The 19,120-nt window shown below is 37.8% G+C and overlaps 1 protein-coding gene across 1 annotated transcript in view; it reads right to left on the bottom strand.

Moving 5' to 3' along the window:
- The window catches only part of NEK1 (NIMA related kinase 1), a 132,558-nt gene that overhangs the window by 32,538 nt on the left and 80,900 nt on the right, over window positions 1-19,120 (bottom strand). Inside the window, 5 exon segments of the mRNA XM_049771316.1 lie at window positions 8,745-8,862; window positions 11,684-11,860; window positions 14,878-15,027; window positions 17,635-17,860; window positions 17,938-18,003. Of these exon segments, the coding sequence (XP_049627273.1) occupies window positions 8,745-8,862; window positions 11,684-11,860; window positions 14,878-15,027; window positions 17,635-17,860; window positions 17,938-18,003 (737 nt within the window).

The following is a 19,120-nucleotide window of genomic DNA, read 5'->3' as shown; positions in this document are numbered from 1 at the left end:
TTTCCTCTTGCATGCAGTGTTATCTTATTTTTTTATTATTCTAATTGTTGTATTTTATCCAATATGCATTTTATAGAAACGTAACCATCTATTTTTGGACACTTCATTATTAATGATTTGGACCATTACAAATATTTTCTCCTACATAAATATTCTTGCATATACTTTTGTTGTGTCCATGTTCACATTTTTATAGATATAAAACTGCCTGTTTTTATAGACAGAGTAGTACTGGAACAGACACATCATTTGTTTACATATTATCTATGGTTATTTTTACAGTACAAAAGCAGAGTTCCATCACAGACCACATGGTATACACAGATTAAAATATGCATGACAAAGCTCTCTGCAGAAAACATTTCAAAATCACTGTTATAGAGCCTGGCAAAGAAGAAATAACTTTCAATTACTTTCTAATGAAGGAAGCATAACAAGAGTATCAAAATCCAACGATTTTCCCATAATAAAGAGAAAACTACAGAACACAAATCTGTAGTTACAAAACCCCTAAAATAAATTACTGGCAACCATTAGTCCAATGAATATCAGGACAAAGTACCACTAGTATTAGTTCTGTGGTATATCTGGATGTTGATTTACAAAGATACACACTTATAACTAAAGTGATAATGCATAACTATTCAATTTCTAAGACATCGGCCCTAAAACAATTATTTCCAATAATCCTTTTTAGGGCTGAAGTGGTACTACAGTGAGCAAAGTTCTTGCCTTGCCTGTGGCCAACTGGGCTTGATCCCAACACTGCTTGCGGTTGCTCAAAAGTCCCATGATTGATTGATCCCAGAGTAGCCCTGAGCATCTTGGATGTAATTCCCAAACAAACACAAAAAGGTTATTCTAACCAATGATTCCTTTTTGTCTTTTACACAAATATCAATAAGAAAAGAGAAGTAACTGCTGTGGTAAGGGAGAAATGGTATTATGCAGGTCAGTCCGAGCATTATGAATGGAGACAACTTAAAAGCAGTTGACATTAATACAAAGAATATGAAGATACTAATTATAAAGAACTTTACAACACAATAGCCAGATACGAAATCAACTTAAAATGGTCATCAACATTTAAAGAAGTTGTGGTAAATACTGAAAATACTACACTATTGAAAAACAACTATGAATCAATATGGTAAATGTCAACATTATTCTATCCATGCTACCAAAACTATAATAAAAGTAAATTATAAGTTAAAAAAATAAGGAATTTTTATATCCTTTGAGCAAAATAAATACCTTAAAGTGACTGTGCTAAATGCAATGGAGAAGTGATAAGGCAATTAGAGAATGTTTCACTCATGTGTGGACAATGAAATAACTAAATTTAAAAAAAGTGGGGAGGAGCCAGAGAGATAGCACAGAGGTAGGGCGTTTGACTTGCAAGCAGCAGACCCAGGACTGATGTTGGTTCGCATCCCATATGGTCCCCCATGCCTGCCATGAGCGATTTCTGAGCACAGAGGCAGAAGGAACCCCTGAACGCTGCTGGGTATGACCCAAAAACAAAACAAAAAAGTGGGGGAGGAACAGTGATGGTAACTCCTATCCTCAGAGAAAACCACAGTGGTTACCAGAGATATTGGAAAGGGGTAGTGGAAGAACTGATTAAAGGGGGAATGACACTGGAAAAGTGGCTCTTCATATATGTTTAGATAGAAGCAGCTAAATTCTTTATAATCTGTCATATTATAAAGTAACAATGAATAAAATTTTAAATTAAAAAATATTTTGTATTTTGGGTCACACCCAGCCATGTTCAGGGTTTACTCCGGGCTCTTCACTCAGGGATCACTCTTGACAGGACTCAGGCAACCATATAGGGTACAAGGTGTACGTCAAGGTACACAATCTACTCTGGCCCTAAAGATTATTTTGTTTTGGTTTTTATTCTGGGATCATATCCATGATGTTCAGGCTCTGTGCTTGAGGATCATTTCTGGTAGGGCTGGCTGGCTGCATGCAAGGTAAGCACCCTGATCTCTCTGGTCCTGAAAATTAAATACATTTTTAAAAGAAGATTTGCTTGTTGAATTTTGGGATCTCTGGGTTTGGGATCTTTCATCTTTATTTCCTCATAGCCTACAAACTGTTACTATTAGGAGCAAGTCAAGATAGCTAATTAAGTTTGGAAGTAATTGGCTCACAGTATCTACATTCATAATAGTAGTCAGGATTAAAATGTGTTTTTTTTTTCTTTTTTTTCTTTTAGGACCACGTGCAATAGTGTTTGGTGCTCACTCTCAGCAGTGCCTGCAAGGGGTTTCACTTCTGGAAGGGAACAAGAGGTGTCAGAGATCAAACTGAGTCTTCAGCTTTTGCAGCTATCTCTCCAGCCCCTGAATTACGAATGGATTTCTATACAAACGCCAATACATTACAGGTAGAGTGTAATTAATACAGAATCTGAGGTAGAGTTGACCTCAAGGAGTTATCTTTCTTAGCTGACAGCCCCACCTGGCAATCAGGATCTTTAGTACAACTTTATGGCTGGTAAAAAACATGAAAGTTAGAAATAGTTGACATTTTTACTGAACATTTAAATGTGGCTATTAACTAACTTCTAAAATTACAAGTCCATTAGTCAATTTTTTATCATTCATACCCTCATTTTAAATTGCTATTAAAGAGTCATGAAAATATGAACTTGTATAATATCTACAAATACTCACCAGAGGCCACTACTAGCAAATGCTTGGTAATAATTTAAGGAAACAGTGAGTGATTGGAGTTGTTTTAGGAGCTTTTCTTCTGGGGGGTGGTTTGGGTTATGTCTGGCAACGCCAAAGACTTATTTCTGGTTCTGTGCTCCTCTGGTAATTCCTGGCAGTGCTTCGAGGACCATATATGGTGCCAAGAATTAAAATGGTTTTGGTCACATGCAAGGCAAAACATATAACCCTTACATAATCTTTTCTGCCCAGCAATTTTTTTGAGGGGTTGTGCCACCCAGTGATGCTCAAGGGTTACTCTTGGCTAATGTGTTCAGAAATCACTCCTGGCTTAGGGACCCTACTACTGACCTACTGCTCTGGCCCTAACCCAGCACTTTTTAAGATAGTTCAATACATAGTTCTAAATTCATGTTTTACACAGAGATTAAAAAAAAAAAGTTAGGAGTTTTAATTCTAAGAGCTACAGATACCTTTATTCGCTAATTATAAACCTTGCCTTTTCTTACAAAGGTCAAGTGATCTGTAGACACACTTTGAGATTCACCCATGCCTGATTGAGAACATCTTGGCTGATTCTCATTGTAATTAATCCATTGCTTTATCATCAGAAATGTATGATCATAAAAATTCTTCAAAGTGGAGGCCAGAGAAATAGTTTGAGATTGAGGCACTTGCCTAGCATGATCCCATCCATCACTTCACAGTCACCTGGCCAATGAGTGGAGGAGTAGCACCTGAGCACAAGTGATTGTGACCAAATACCCTGTACCCCCAAAAAATACCCCCCCACTGAATTAGTTTTCTAATGTGGTCTAGAACTATTATTTGGAACAGTTCTCCCAGGTGATAAAGCTGTTATATAAGAAGCACTAGTTTAATACTTTTGATTTCTTTATGCATGTATTCACACACAGTAGTCATGTACTTGACTCTATTGCTGATCCCATGCCTAGCCTTTAATATTTTATCTTAATGGACTTTTATGTACAAAATGCTGAATGTGATTTACTTGTCAGTTCTAGTTGTGGAAATGTCTCCCAGTTGTGTATTCTTTGGGGTTTTGTTTTGTTTTGTTTTGTTTTTTGTTTGTTTTGGGTTTTGGGTTTTAAATTACACCCAGCAATACTCAGAAAATACTCCTGGCTCTATGCTCAGGAATCACTCTTGGCAGGCCCAGGGACCATATGAGATGCCAGGATTCGAACTACTGTCCTTCTGCATGCAAGGCAAACACCCTACCTCCATGCTATCTCTACGGCCCCCTCAGTTGCGTAGTCTTGTTATGTAAGATGTTACCTTCTGGTTTTCTTTTTTTTGAAACTATGAAAGGTTTATAAGGTTTATTCAATAAAAATAGCTGAAGATAAAAATGGTAATGCAATATTACTATAAAAAAAAAGAAAATAGCTTTCATTTTATACAATCTTGTATTACAAGACCTCTCTAAAAAAAAGGGTACTATTGATCAAGGCAAACAAAAGATAATATGTATAAGAATAAGCTTACCAATTTAAGAACTAAAACAAGGCAAAGGAAACTCCCGCAATTTGGTTTGAAAAAATAAAACACAGGGCCCGGAGAGATAGCACAGCGGTGTTTGCCTTGCAAGCAGCTGATCCAGGACCTAAGGTGGTTGGTTTGAATCCAGTATCCCATATGGTCCCCCATGCCTGCCAGGAGCTATTTCTGAGCAGACAGCTGGGAGTAACCCCTGAGCACCGCCGGGTGTGGCCCAAAAACCAAAAAAAAAAAAAAAACCCAATAAAACCCCACAAAAACAAAGTCCAGGAAGAAAACAGTTGATTTTATCTATGTTAATTTATAAACTTAACATCCTAATAATATATCAATTGATATTTCTTGTGGAGGAAGGCTAAGTATAATAAATTTCAAATTCAAATAAAAAATTATACAAACAAAAATAATAAGGAAAAGAGAGCAATAAGAAGGAATTCACGGTAAATGGTCTTAAACATATATTCTATTTTGGGGCCGGAGCAGTGGCGAAAGTGGTAAGGCATTTGCCTCACACACGCTAACCTAGGATGAACCGTGGTTCTATCCTCAGGGATCCCATATGGTTCCCCCAGTAGCGATTTCTGAAAGCATAGCTAGGAGTAACCCCTGAGTGTCAACCAGGTGTGGCCCAAAAAGCAAAAGAACAAAAAACATATATACTATTTAAAGTGTGGGGAAAGGACTGGAGAGATAGCTAGCTAGCTAGGGCCTTACATGTGGCTGACATGAGTTCAATCCAACATCCTGTATGATCCCTTGAGCATAGCCAGGAGTGATCCCTGCTTACCACCAAATGTGCTCCAAAGTCAAATAAACTCTTCCCCTACTAAACACACAACATGTTTAAGGGTAAAAAATTGGGGGGGGGGGGGATTTGCACAAGGTTACAAGGTCACAAGATTAAAAAGAACAAAATATACCAATAGAAAAAGTTACCATCAATTCACATATAAATAGGGTCGATATCTCTAGCACCCAAATAATCAACAAACCACAATTTTTATATGACCAACTAAATTTTTATGGATGGGATGATTGGGACCATATCTGGCTATGCTCAGGGCTTCCTTGTGCTCACAGAAGCTTTGCTTCTTTCCCCAGGGATCACTCTTGGTGCCCAGGGGACCGTATGTGGTATTGGGGACTGAATTGGGTTGGCCACATGCTAGGCAAGGGCTTTTCACGTTAAACTATTACTCTAGTTCCAATACTTAAATATTTAAATTCAACCAAAGATGTCAACAACAACAACAACAACAAAGCGCGGGGCCGGGCGGTGGCGCTAAAGGTAAGATGCCTGCCTTGCCTGCGCTAGCCTTGGACGGACCTCGGTTCGATACCCCGGTGTCCCATATGGTCCCCCAAGCCAGGAGCAACTTCTGAGCACATAGCCAGGAGTAACCCCTGAGCATTACCGGGTGTGACCCAAAAACCAAAAAAAACAAAACAAAACAAAACAAAACAAAAAAACAACAACAAAGCAAAGGTAAATAAATGAAAATAATGCTTACCTTTACCAATAATAAAAGAAAAACCAAGACCCCAAATTAAGACATTTTCCAACTATCAGACTAGCAAAAAAAATTTGATAATAAAATTTTGGTAAGACTGTGGGGAAAATAGAAAACTTCACACGATTCCCCCTCAAGAGTGTAAATCAGTATACCTGGGAAGAACAATAACTAAGTTAACATTGCAATTTATAAAAATTTAACAAACTCCTGTATATCTATCCTACATTTACTTACGTATGTATGCACATGTAGTATCTTATGTAAAAGATTATGCATTTCATTTTTTTTTTTTTGTTTTGGGCCAAACCCAGAGATGTTCAGGGGTTGCTCCTGGCTATGTGCTCAGAATGTGCTCTTGGCTTGGGTGACCAAATGGGACGCCAGGGATCAAGCCCAAGACTGCCCTGGTCAACCCCGTGCAAGGCAAATACCCTACTGCTGTGCTATCACTCCAGCCCCAGATTATCCATTTCTGCATCATTTAATTCTATCCTACTAATAGCATCCTATCAATTTAAGAGACTTAGTCACAGTACACATAAATAATGAAATAAAATTATAAAGTAGGTATTATATAAGAAAAAAAGAGTAAGGCTATACACTATTATAAAATCACATTAAATACTATAAATTTTATTTTATTTTATTTTTGGGTCACACCTGGCAACACGCAGGGGTTACTCTTGGCTCTAGGCTCAGAAATCGCCCCTGGCAGGCTCGGGGGACCATATGGGATGCCGGGATTCGAACCACTGTCCTTCTGCTTGGAAGGCAAATGCCTTATATCCAGGCTATCTCTCCGGCCACAAATACTATAAATTTTAAAAGATAAAAATTATAATCTACATGTTACAGTGAGTATGTATTGAGGAGGGAAACTACAAATTCATTTTTGCTTATGTATATGTTTAAAATAATACAAAGAAAGAATAGAAATTTGCTCTAAGATAAGTGAAAAAAATAAACTTTTCCTTTATATCTTTGTAAAGGCATATCTTGTTTTATTGTGCTTTAATTTGTTGCATTTCACAGATCGTGAAAAAAATGTTTCTGAAGTAAAACCAGATTTTATTTAGAGGTACTGAAGGAGGAGGAGAGGATAAGAAAGAGCGAAAGTAATGTGCGCAGAATATGTAGGCTTTTCCAGAGATGCAGAGAGCCTCAGTGCATGCCCCAGAGTTCAAGTTGGAATGTTCACATCTCAAGAGGAGAGCTGCAGGCAACATGAACCCAGGAGACGCATGCGCAGGTAATAAATTGTTTTTACAAATTGAAGGTTTGTGGCAATAATGCACAAAGCAAGTCTATCACACAGCATGGTGCTCACTTAATTACTTGTGTCACGCATGTACTCACTTTGTGTCACATTTTCAAAGTTCTAACAATATTTTAAACTTTTACATAATTATCATCATACTTGTTATAGTGACCTGTGATCAGGCACTTTTGCTATTACTACTGCAATGTGTCAGGACACACAGAGAGATGGGAAAGGCCACCTACATATGCTGTCTGTATGCTGGCTGCCTCTGTCTCCCTCTTCCCACCCAGATCCACCTTTCCTCATGCCTCCTTTGTTCCTTCAAACACCACAATAGTGAAAGGTAAATAAATAAACCCTACACTGTACTCTAGATGTTCCAATGAAGGGAAGAGCTGTGTTTCTCTCATTGTATAAAATGAAGTCAGAAATGAATGAGCTAAATGAGAAAGACATGCTGGGAGCTGAGAGAGCAGAGGCTGGGCTTCTCAGAACACTTAGTCAATAGAGAATACAAAGGAATCCATTTTTTCTTTCTTTGCTTTTTTGGGGGCCATACCCAGTGGTGCTCAGTGATTATTCCTGACTTTGTGCTCATAAATCAAGTCAGAAGGTGCTTGGGTTCTAAACTATGGTTGTCCATATACAAAGCAAGCATGTTAACCCCTGTACTATTCCTCAGCCTCCAAAGAAATAATTTTGGATGGAACAAAAAGGTGAGAAAGTCAAACAGCTTTATTGCTGCTATTAGTGATCTACATAGAAGATCCAACCTGCTTACATTTCCTTAAGTCAAAGACTAATCCAAAGTAAGGCCTTATCTTTCCTTCAGTCTAAGAATGTGGAAAGAGATAAGGAAAATGAGAAACAAAAGTCTGAGGGCTGGAGAAATAGTACAGTGGGTAGGACATTTGCATTGTATGTGGCAGACCCTGATTCAATTCCCAGCACCCTAGATGGTCCAGAGCTGGCCAGGGCCAGGAGTGAACCATGAGCTTAGAGCCAGTAGTCCCAAGCACACTGGGCTTGACCCAAAAACAAAACAAACAAACAAACAAAAAGTTTGAAACCAGCAGTAGAAATTGGTTCGTGAGATTTAAGGGAAAAACTCTAGAACATAGAAGATGAAGCAACTAGTGCTAATGCAGAAGCTATCAGTTATCCAGGAGATCTAGGTGGCTACACTAGGCAGCAAATTCTCATTATAGAGCATTTAAAAGTTAAGTTTTGTGCACTGCTTTCTAGACATATGCTACTACATAATTAAAAGATTACAGTACAGCGTAAACATAACTTTTTATGCACTAGAAAACTCTAAGCTCATGACTTACTTCATTGTGACTGTCTGGAGCCAAAACTGCAATTATATCTGAAGTGTGCATATAGACTCTTTATACTTGTTGATTACTGAGCTGCTCAAACAGTAATACTGTTCAAAAATTAAATTATAAGTAACAATTTAAAAATTATATTCAATGTTAGACCTAATATTACAATATTGAGTTCTTTCCACATTTCATCCAAATATATCACAAGAATGGACTCAGGGGCCACAGAGATAGCACAGCAGGGAGGGCATGTGGCTCACCCTGGTTCCGTCCCTAAAACTCCATATGGTCTTTGGGTCCCAAAGAAATGATCCCTGTGTAATACCAGGAAGTAAGCCCCAAACACTGTTGTGTGTGACCCCAAAAACCCAAAAACAAACAAACAAAAATGACCCACTTTTGAAACGTATGGAAAAGAATACATAACACATACTCAGTTTCTTTGGTTTCATTCGCCTCACTAATCCACACATCAATAGCACACGGCAAGCTATCTAGTTTGTTTATCCCACTTGGCTCTTGTAGAATTTCTGCTTCTAAGTCATCTGGTTCTGAAAAGCAAAAATATTAAAAAACAACAACAAAATTTCACTTAGAGAAACTATAAATTATTATTACCTAATTTAGGCAAATATATTAATAACAACTGAAAAATGTTATCCATAGTTCTTTATAAATTTATCTATTTTTAAAATAAAAGATGTTTCCTTTTGATATTCACTGCAGTGATAAATTAAAAAAATGAAAATCTGTGTACTTGTTTTAGGTCTGGGCACCAAGCCTAAGTGGAAATGATTTCAAGGAGACTTGTTCAGGGACAAGTCTGTGAAAGTCAGTGCCTGGAGAATGGAGAAAAAGGGATTCAAGCAGTGGTAGATAACTAGGGGCTGGAACCCTACAACATTAAATCAGGGCATCTACCTTGCATGGAACTACCTGGGTTTGATTCCCAGCATCCTGTATAGTCCCTTGAGCACCCCCAGGATTAATTCCTGAGTGCAGAGCCAGAAATAATTCCTAAAAATTTCTGGGTGTACCCCCCTACACACAAAAGATTCCTTGTGATAACAGGGTCACGAAAAATATTTCCAACAGATACAATGATTTAGCTAAGGCACTACCTAAACAGAACTGTCCAAGTGATGACTAGCTTCTTCCCGCAGTGTCTGACACAGAATAAAAGAGAAATTAATTGAAAAAATAGTTGAGCTTGTGAGGAGAATACAGAAGAGAAAGGCAAGATAATTCCTGGTAGCAAAAGCTCATGGCCTCAAGAGAAATGCTCAAATTAGAACAACAAAGCAGCCTCAGGGGAAAGAAGACAAAGTTCAGGGATTGGCTTTAAGACCTTCTATATCATATAGAAAGATTCAAAGGCTTCACAAGATAAAAATTGTGAGAATCTCAAGTGTACTCTCTCATACAGTCTTTCACAAGACAATGAAATAAGAAAAAACAATGAAAAAAGGGTCAGTCTTATTCTTTGTTATTGTTTTTGTTTGTGGGCCACAACAAGGGATGCTGGGGTTATTCCTGGTGGAACCAAGGGCATAGTATGGGAATCAAACCTGTGTGGGCCATGTGCAATGTGCCTACCTACTGTGCTATCTCTCTGGCCCAGTCTTCTTTTTTTTTTTTTTTTTAAGGTTTCTGCCAAATGTTGTGTGAATAACATTCATGCAGAGTACACAAAATGGTAAAGAAAATTCTCTTTACAGAAGTACCACCAGCTTGGATTGAAAGAGAAGGAAAAGAAGAGCCTTAGCATTATCAAAGGAAGAAGCTGACAAAGCAACTCCAGGCTGGAATGCAAAACTTGTCTGGATCAATTATTATAATAGGAGTCACCATTGTTTTTGGTGGTGACATCATTTTTACTTACAAGTCTTCAGACAGGGGTCTCAAACTCAATTTACCTGGGGGCTGCAGGAGGCAAAGTCGGGGTGATCCTTGAGTGCAAAGTCAGTAGTAAGACTTGAACATTGGGGGGTGTGACCCAAACAACTAAAACAAAACAAAAAAAGATTCCTCTAGGGCAGGGCCACAAAATGTTGTACGGAGGGTCGTTTGCGGCCCCATGGGCCGCGAATTTGAGACCCCTGGAAAAGATATAGTACAGTACTCAATAACCTGTAACCAAGGAAACATATCTGTACACAGACCTGACATTGTCTTTATACTCTGAATCAAAAATTATAAGTTGAAGCTTTGATGGAGGTGAGTGTACTTGGTTTGTGCGGGAGTGGAAATGATTTGTCAAAAATATGTAAAGCAGACTGAAGACGGCTATTCATCCCTCTCTCCTCTAAGTGGGTACAAGGGCTCTGACCAACTGAGTAAGGCAGAGCGATACCATGCGAGTCTGAGATTAGCTTCGAAGAGAAACAGAAGTTATAAACTTAAATTTAATTGCTCAGGGAATCATTTCTGGTGGTGCTCAAGGGAGCAAATGCAGTGCCAAGGATTGAATAGCGATTGGCAGCAGGCGCCTTAACCCCAGAACTAGCATTAATCCAGTGGTTCTCAAATAGTGGGATGCGACCCGGGGGGCGGGGCGAGGCTTCGTAAAGGGGGGCACGTTTGCCCGTGGCAAACACTGTCCTAACAAGCTAAGCCCCGTGATTATGTCTCTGTATGTCTCTGGAGTTGAGAGTTGCTGTGTCCTGCTTCAAACCCACTTCGAAAAGCTATGCATTGCAAAACGTGCTCATTGTAGTCATTAATCCAGACATCACCTCTGATTAAAAAAATCAGCTCGAATTATTTTATATATTTTTGTTTTGAAGGTTAAAGTTTTTTTTTAATAGATACTATTTACAGTCGCGCCGGGGGGGGGTAAGAAAATTATTTTCTTACTCCTGGGGGGCATGACAGAAAATAATTGAGAAGCACTGCATTAATCTAAGTATCTAAATATCAGTAAGTCACAGGCTACCATAAAAACTAACCTGGCTGGAAAAAGCCTTTAGAAAATGCCAAAGAATACTTTCGAGGGGGGTGGAGTGGGGAAGTTTGATTCTAGCCCTGCATGTCCCTGTCGGGGTGCCAAAGAAGACATCTTGGGCTAATCAGAGCAGCTTGACTGCCAGCTGAATACCACCAAGTTATCCCGAAGGCAATAGTACATGGATTATTGAAAAATAAAAAGTGGCCAAGCTTTGACTCAATTTCTGACAAAATCCTGAGATATAATAAAATGGTTACAGTTTTAACATGTTTGAGTGATTTGTTATGTAGAAAAAAGATTAGTTACTAAAAGAACGTTTAACCTAACTTGAGATGAATTACTCAAATACATTTATTTTGATTGTTTATGAAGAAATTAAAATGTAATTAAATCAAATAAGTCCATTTTGACTCATTAAGACATACCATCAATATTTCCACCTGGTTTCAATAGCATCTGTGGCAATGCCTCATTGGACTCAGGCTTATTTACCACTGTAGGGGAATCATTAATGGCTGATGAGTCCATGTCAAATAAAACACAATTTAATTTTTCTTCTTCAGTAATTAATGGTTTACACCTCTCCCCTTCAGGAGAAAACTCTGATAAAACAAAAAAGGAAAACTCATGTTACAATCTCAAAGACTTGGATTTTACTGATAAAGGCACTCAGAGCAAAGTTTAAAAAAATTGTATTCTTATAGCAGGTAATTATTTTAGCTGTTATGCATCAGAGATTAATAAACAATTAGATTCTTAAAATATTATTTAATTGTGCATAGTAAATTTTTTAATTACATACTTATTTCTGGAGCAATTAACATAGTTTGCTTTTTCCTCTGGTAAAATTTATATGCACACACATATACAAACATACATATATGTTTCAGAATGGTATATTCTTAATTATTAGTTAATTGTTTCTGATAACTGCTAGTTATGTCTAATTGCTCTAAAACACCATTCTTTAATGACTGGAAATAAAAGTTTTATCACATAAAATCTATTGGAGTTTCTTACTAAAATCATTCTCATTCATTTTCAGGGTCTTTAGTTTCTTTTTTATACCAACTATATTTTCTTTTTGTTTAGGCATTATGGTCTATAGTACCATTAATAATAAAGTTTCAGGCATATAATGTTCCAACGCTATACTCTCAGCTACAGCTTTGTCATCCCTCCACCAACATCCTAAGGTCCCTTCTCACCCATCCACCCCGCTCCCCTTATTGAATTTTTTGAAGATATTACTTTCAGATCTCCCCAACACTAATTTTGTCATCAATAATTTTGGCGATTTCAACATATACATCAATAATCTTTCCAATATCAGACCTTTCCAATAATCTTGTTCATCCTTCCTCAGTTAAACTTGGATACTGTGCCATATATTACAGTTCCTCAAAAATTTCAGCATAAATATTCTACCCTCTAATCTCTTAAATCTGATTTTGTCACTTACCTTCGTCTCTGCACAAACTCTAATACATGCTTACAGACAGACCAGGGACCTGACTCAAGTGGCAGAGCACGTGTTTTTTATCATGTGGTGATGCCCTGGGCTTAACTCTTGAGCACTGCTGATTGTCTCCTAATTGCTCCCAAGCACCACTGGGAGTGCTCTTCCCCTCTCCCTCAAATGCTACGCCCCCTATACCCAGATTGCATTAAGACTGATGTTTTAGTGTATCAAATCCATGAAATGCATTTAAAAAAACACCACACACATGGAAAATCCTATATAAATTCAACTTTCTGCCATATATATATCTATATCTATATATATATATATAGATATAGATATAGATATATATATATACATATAAAGTTGAAGAAAATGGAGGCATTTGTTTACTGGTTTTGGTTTTAAATCAATTTTGCTGATTTGTTTGTTTTGGGGCCATATCTGGTGGCATTTAGAGATGTTATTCTGGGCTCTGTACTCAGGAATTAGTCCTGGTGGGCTCAAGAAATCACAGGGGATGCCAGGAACTGAACTTGAGTCAGCTCTATGTAAAGCAAGCACCCTACCCACTGAACTATTGCTCTGGTCTCAGTTGATGGTATTTTTATATTTAAAACTCAAGGTTAGCAGGAATTGTCCCTAGCTTCACTTGATTTTCTTAAGAAAAAAAAAAGTATATAGTTATTTGATGGTTGTTTTACCTCTTATTTCTAGTGAACAGAGAACAAAACCATAGTCTTGTTCATGTTCTAGAATTTCTTTTCATCACCAAATTTCTCAACAATTGAAGCAGAGGTCACATCTCTGTTTTTATTAAATTAGTCTTAATTTTCTGCTATAAAATTATGTATATTAAAATCAGGTACAGGGGTGCCTGATTGCATTATCATTATTATTAATAAAAGTAATAAGAAAAAAGAATAACACTGAACAAAAATAAATTTTATCACTAATAAGAAACCTGAATATTTAGAAGATCTAAGATATAATGAAAAAGACATAACAGATTTAGTAATCTGATACAAAATTTATATGATCCAAGTGATTATATTAGGATTAAGGTACATGTTTTGCATGTAGCCAACCCAGTATCCCAACATAGGTGAGAAAATGGTGGCCCTGAGGCCACCAACTAGGATGGTACATATAATCCCCAACCCAACAGAACCCAAGTATCTTAAAGCACACAAATTGGGGGCTAGAATGATAGCACAGTCGGCAGGGCATTTGCCTTGCAGTGGCTGACCTAAGTTTGATCCCTGGAATCCCCCAGGCTGCCAGGAGTGATATCTGAGTGCAGAGCACATAGATTAATCACCACTAAAATTTGCATGGAACCACAAAAATCTCAGCACAGCCAAAGGAGTTCTGAGGACGATGGGAGGCATTGCATCCCCTGACTTTAAATTATGCTATAAAACTACAGAAATCAAAACAGGGCAGTACTGAAATAAAATCATACTCTCAGACCAATGGAATATATCTGAGAGTCCATACATAAATTCTGAGATGTATCGGCAGTTAATTTATAACAAAGGTATAAGGTGCATTAAGTAGAGATGGAAAGTCTCTTTAATAACTGGCACATAGCAGATGAGTTATTTCCTTATCTTGGATATTGCAAATATTGTTATAATAAACATAGGTATGCATTTATTTTTTGGAATTAATGTTTTTGTGAACCAAGAGTAAGTCCAGAGAAAGGTGGTATAGATCCCAAACAAAATGAAAGAAAAAAATTAATAAATGCTCCAAATTGGACAAAATTTCTAAAAAGATACACATCCCCTCCCAACCTAGGATATGCCTGTCCACCAAACTACTGCTATCTTTCAGTTGATCCAACTTCTGGATCCACATTAAAACATACAATATTATCTCAATACACTGCTCTTCTTCTAACTGTTCTACTTTTCTAGCTGTCTCCATGTACATTTCTTTTCCCTCTTATTTTTAGATCCCATCCAAGCTATATTAGACAAAATACAAAACTATAATTTGAGAACTGTCTGAAAAAATATGATCATTCTCCATCTAGTTAGAAAATTTTGACAAAAATATAATTACTTAAATTTTACTTAAAACGGTCATCTTAATAAATATAACTTGATTCTCAATAATACTCCTAGGATAGCAAAACAAGTTTCTACATACCAGTACTGACTGTATTTTCCAACTGTGCTGTATGAAGCTGCAGTTCAGCTTCTCCTAGAATCTTGAGAACAGAATCTGTAGGGCTTTTCCCCCAGACTCTTCTTGGAGATCCACCAGGATCTAATTTAATGACCTCTCCCACTGTCTGATCTGAAAAGAAAAGATATTAAGAGAAAACTTGAGGAAACAAGTGTGATACCACACTGTATGGCAGACTTAAGGCCTTCTATCCATTCTATCCAGTTAAGTACTTCATCAGGAAAAATTTATATTAGTTTAAGATGATGATGCTTAAATAAAAAGACTGTCAGTGAATGAATGACAGAACAGGAGCAATTAAGATTAATGATATAGGGGCCCAAGTGGTGGCATAAGCAGTATGGCACTTGCCATGCACACACTAATGAAGGACGGACCATGGTTCGATCTCTGGCATTCCATATGGTCCCCCAAGCCAGGAGCAATTTCTGAGCACATGGCCAGGAGTAACCAACCCCTGAGCATCATCAGTTTGGCCCTCCCCAAACCAAAAATATATTAGTGATATAAATACATAACTATCATTTAGAATATGAATTAAATTATTCAATAAATTTAGTTAAAATATGGATTAAATTATTTTAGGGAGTACAAAAATAGAAAAAAATTTAAATATCACTTAAGTAAATGAAGAACTCCCTAAGATATTTGAGGCACATTGCCCAGTGTGGCTCAAGTCTAGCCCCCAAAATATCTAAATATTTATTCCTATAAAATTGATTTATTGGGCCCAGAGAGATAGCATAGCGGCGTTTGCCTTGCAAGCAGCCGATCCAAGGACCAAAGGTGGTTGGTTCAAATCCCAGTGTCCCATATGGTCCCCCCGTGCCTGCCAGGAGCTATTTCTGAGCAGAGAGCCAGGAGTAACCCCTGAGCACCGCCGGGTGTGGCTCAAAAAAACAAAAAAAAAAATTGATTTATTAAAAAAGTAGAAAACAAACTCCAAGCTAAATATGCAAATAGTTAAAGTAGACACAAATGCCTGTGGGTTTTTTTTTTCTGTTGAATTCTAAGTCAAATCCCATGTCATAAGCAAGTTTCCCTTGAATCTTAAGCAAGGTCTTGACATTTTTAGATGGATACCTGACAAATTTTTAATTTTATTATTATTATTATTAATAATAACATATTATTAATAATAATAATATTTGGTTTTTGGGCCACACTCAGCAGCACTCACAGATTTCTCCTGGCTCTGTGATCAGAATTCGCTTCTGGCAGGTTCAGGGGACCATATGGGATGCCAGGATTTGAACCCAGGTCCGTCCCAGGTCTGCAGTATGCAAGGTAAACGCCTTACCTCTGTGCTATCACTCTGCTCCCCCAAGACAAAAATTTTTTTTTTGTTTTGTTTTTGGGCCACACCCAGCGATGCTCAGGGGTTACTCCTGGCTGTCTGCTCAGAAATAGCTCCTGGCAGGCACAGGGGACCATATGGGACACCGGGCTTCGAACCAACCACCTTTGGTCCTGGATCGGCTACTTGCAAGGCAAATGCTGCTGTGCTATCTCTCCGGGCCCCCAAGACAAATTTTTAACTTTCACTTACTTACATTTCTTTAACTATCCTTCAGATAAGAGATTTTAGAAATAGAAAATAAAAAACAAAAGTTGACAGAGCTATATAGTAAAGGACAATTCGTAAGTCAGCCTTGTTACATCTTCCATAGCTTCTTTCTTGCCATTCTAATTTCAGTCACTTATGCTAAATTGGGAGTGAACCAGTTCTCTGAGCTTTTCTAGTTCTCTCGGTCACTTCTCACACCTGACTCTTCTCTGCCTAAAATTCTCCTTGGTTCCTGAATTCCTTCAGTATACTGTATTTCTTACCAATAAATACATTAGCTCTCCCAAAACTAATTCCCTATTACACAGTGACACTAGCCAATGATTATTCCTAGTACATTACTTTATCACCTATAATTGCCTCAATACTTGCTTCCCTTTCCTCTGAATCTTCAACTCTTTATGAGGGACTGTCTCTTAGCAATTTTATCTTCATTGTTTAGCACTATGTTTAAAAAAATAGCTGGATGTTTCAAACAGACCAAATTAATGTTATGAAGACAGTCCATAAAAAGTTTAAAAACTAGTTAGTAGACGATTAGATTTTCCCTTTTGAAAGATAAGCTAAAAATTAGACATATTTTTATTTGTTAATTGTTCTACCTGGAGTGATTAGGTCAATCAAGAAAATGCTTAGCGATTATTTCTGAATAACTGAATCACTAAGTCTTAATTCTCACTATCTGCTGAATGCTTAAAAGACCCATTGAAGGGTCTGTCAAAGTTCACAATTTCTCAACAAAAATCATCTTTGATTATAAATTAATATGTCATTAGTTCCCTATTTTACAAAACATATTCCGTAATAAAATCCTTGTTTTTTTTTTTTTTTGGGGGGGCGTGTTTCTTTGGGTCACACCCGGCAGCACTCAGGGGTTACTCCTGGCTCTATGCTCAGAAATTGCTCCTGGCAGGCTCAGGGGACCATATGGGATACCGGGATTTGAACCACCAACCTTTTGCATGCAAGGCAAATGCCCTACCTCCATGCAATCTCTCTGGCCCCTAAAATCCTTGTTATTTTTATGGTTCAATAATCTTCTCTATTATCCGTATGTTGCATAGCTCCCAAGCTCCATTTCTTTCCAAGGGTCCAATCTACAAATCTAGATGCGCTAAACCCAGACTACCACATGAATGGCTGCCACGTACTTTCAGGAGCTGAGAAGGAAGCATCCAGTGTTAAACCATCTACAGGAAGCACAAGCTGACCTCCAGCCTCCCACTTTTTGCGATCTGATGATGCAGGTTTTTCTTTTTCTTGCTCTTCGGCATCTTCATGAGCAATTTCACATGAATCAAAAGAAGACTGATTTCCATCTTCCTCTTCTTGAGCTTTAAGATTTTGATTTAATCTACGAAGTATTTCCTGTTTACTCTGAAAGATTTAAAATACTATGCTTTAATTTCCGTAAGTAAGAAAGTTAATGGAGAAAAATTGAAAATTGTACTTACCAAGATGACATCATTAGTCTTTTGCTGTTCTTCTGAGTTTTCCTCAGTATCAGTTAAACTTCTTTCCTTTAAACACAGATAGTTACAAAGTAAGAAAATAACTTGTTTTTAAATACTATTTTAACCTTTTAACTTATTTTTATTATTTATTATTTGTTATTTTTTATTAAATTGTTTTATTTGTAAAATGTCAATACAGCTTTCATTAAAACATAATGGTTAAATATAATCAATTTACTTAATATCTAGAGTGTGCCAATTTTAATTGTTTGCATATATTTCAATTATTTGTAGTATATACTAATCTCATATTTAACTATATCCATTTCCTCTTTGACATTTGATTTCAGGGGAGGGGATTTTTGGGCCATACCCAGTGATGCTCAGGGGTTACTCCTGGCTATGCACTGAGAAATCACTCCTGGCTAGGGGGACCATCGGGACGCCGGGGGATCAAACCATGGTATGTCCTGTGACAGCAGCATGTAAGGAAAATATCCTACCACTGCGCCATAGCTCCGGCTTTTGAGACTTAATTTTTTTTTTTTTTTTTTTTTGGTTTTTGGGCCACACCCGGTAATGCTCAGGGGTTACTCCTGGCTATGCACTCAGAAGTTGCTCCTGGCTTGGGGGACCATATGGGACGCCGGGGGATCGAACCGTGGTCCGTCCAAGACTAGCACAGGCAAGGCAGGCACCTTACCTCTAGCGCCACCGCCCGGCCCCGAGACTTAATTTTTAATACATTTATATTTATTAAGAAATGGGAAGAAAGTTAACTTTGTGTGTGTGTGTGTGTGTGTGTGTGTGTGTGTGTGTGGTTTTTGGGTCACACCCGGCAGTGCTCAGGGGTTACTCCAGGCTCCATGCTCAGAAATTGCTCCTGGCAGGCACGGGGGACCATATGGGATGCCAGGATTTGAACCGATGATCTTCTGCATGAAAGGCAAATGCCTTACCTCCATGCTATCTCTCCAGCCCCATAAATTCTTTTTTATTATGGGGGCCAATGTGGGAGGAGAAAGGGCTTGTCAAGGTATCCTGGCAGTTTCAGGGGTTGCTTCTGGCTCTGTTCAAGCCTCACTCATAGTGCTATCCAAGGGACTATATTTGGTCCAGGGGATTGTACCTGGGTTTACCACAGTCCAGGCAAGGGACTTAACTAATACTATCTCTGATTCAC

Source organism: Suncus etruscus, chromosome 4 (assembly GCF_024139225.1).
Source record: "Suncus etruscus isolate mSunEtr1 chromosome 4, mSunEtr1.pri.cur, whole genome shotgun sequence".
Taxonomy (NCBI): Eukaryota; Metazoa; Chordata; class Mammalia; order Eulipotyphla; family Soricidae; genus Suncus; species Suncus etruscus.
Note: the sequence above shows the minus strand (reverse complement) of the source record. Positions and strands in the feature narration are given on the sequence as shown.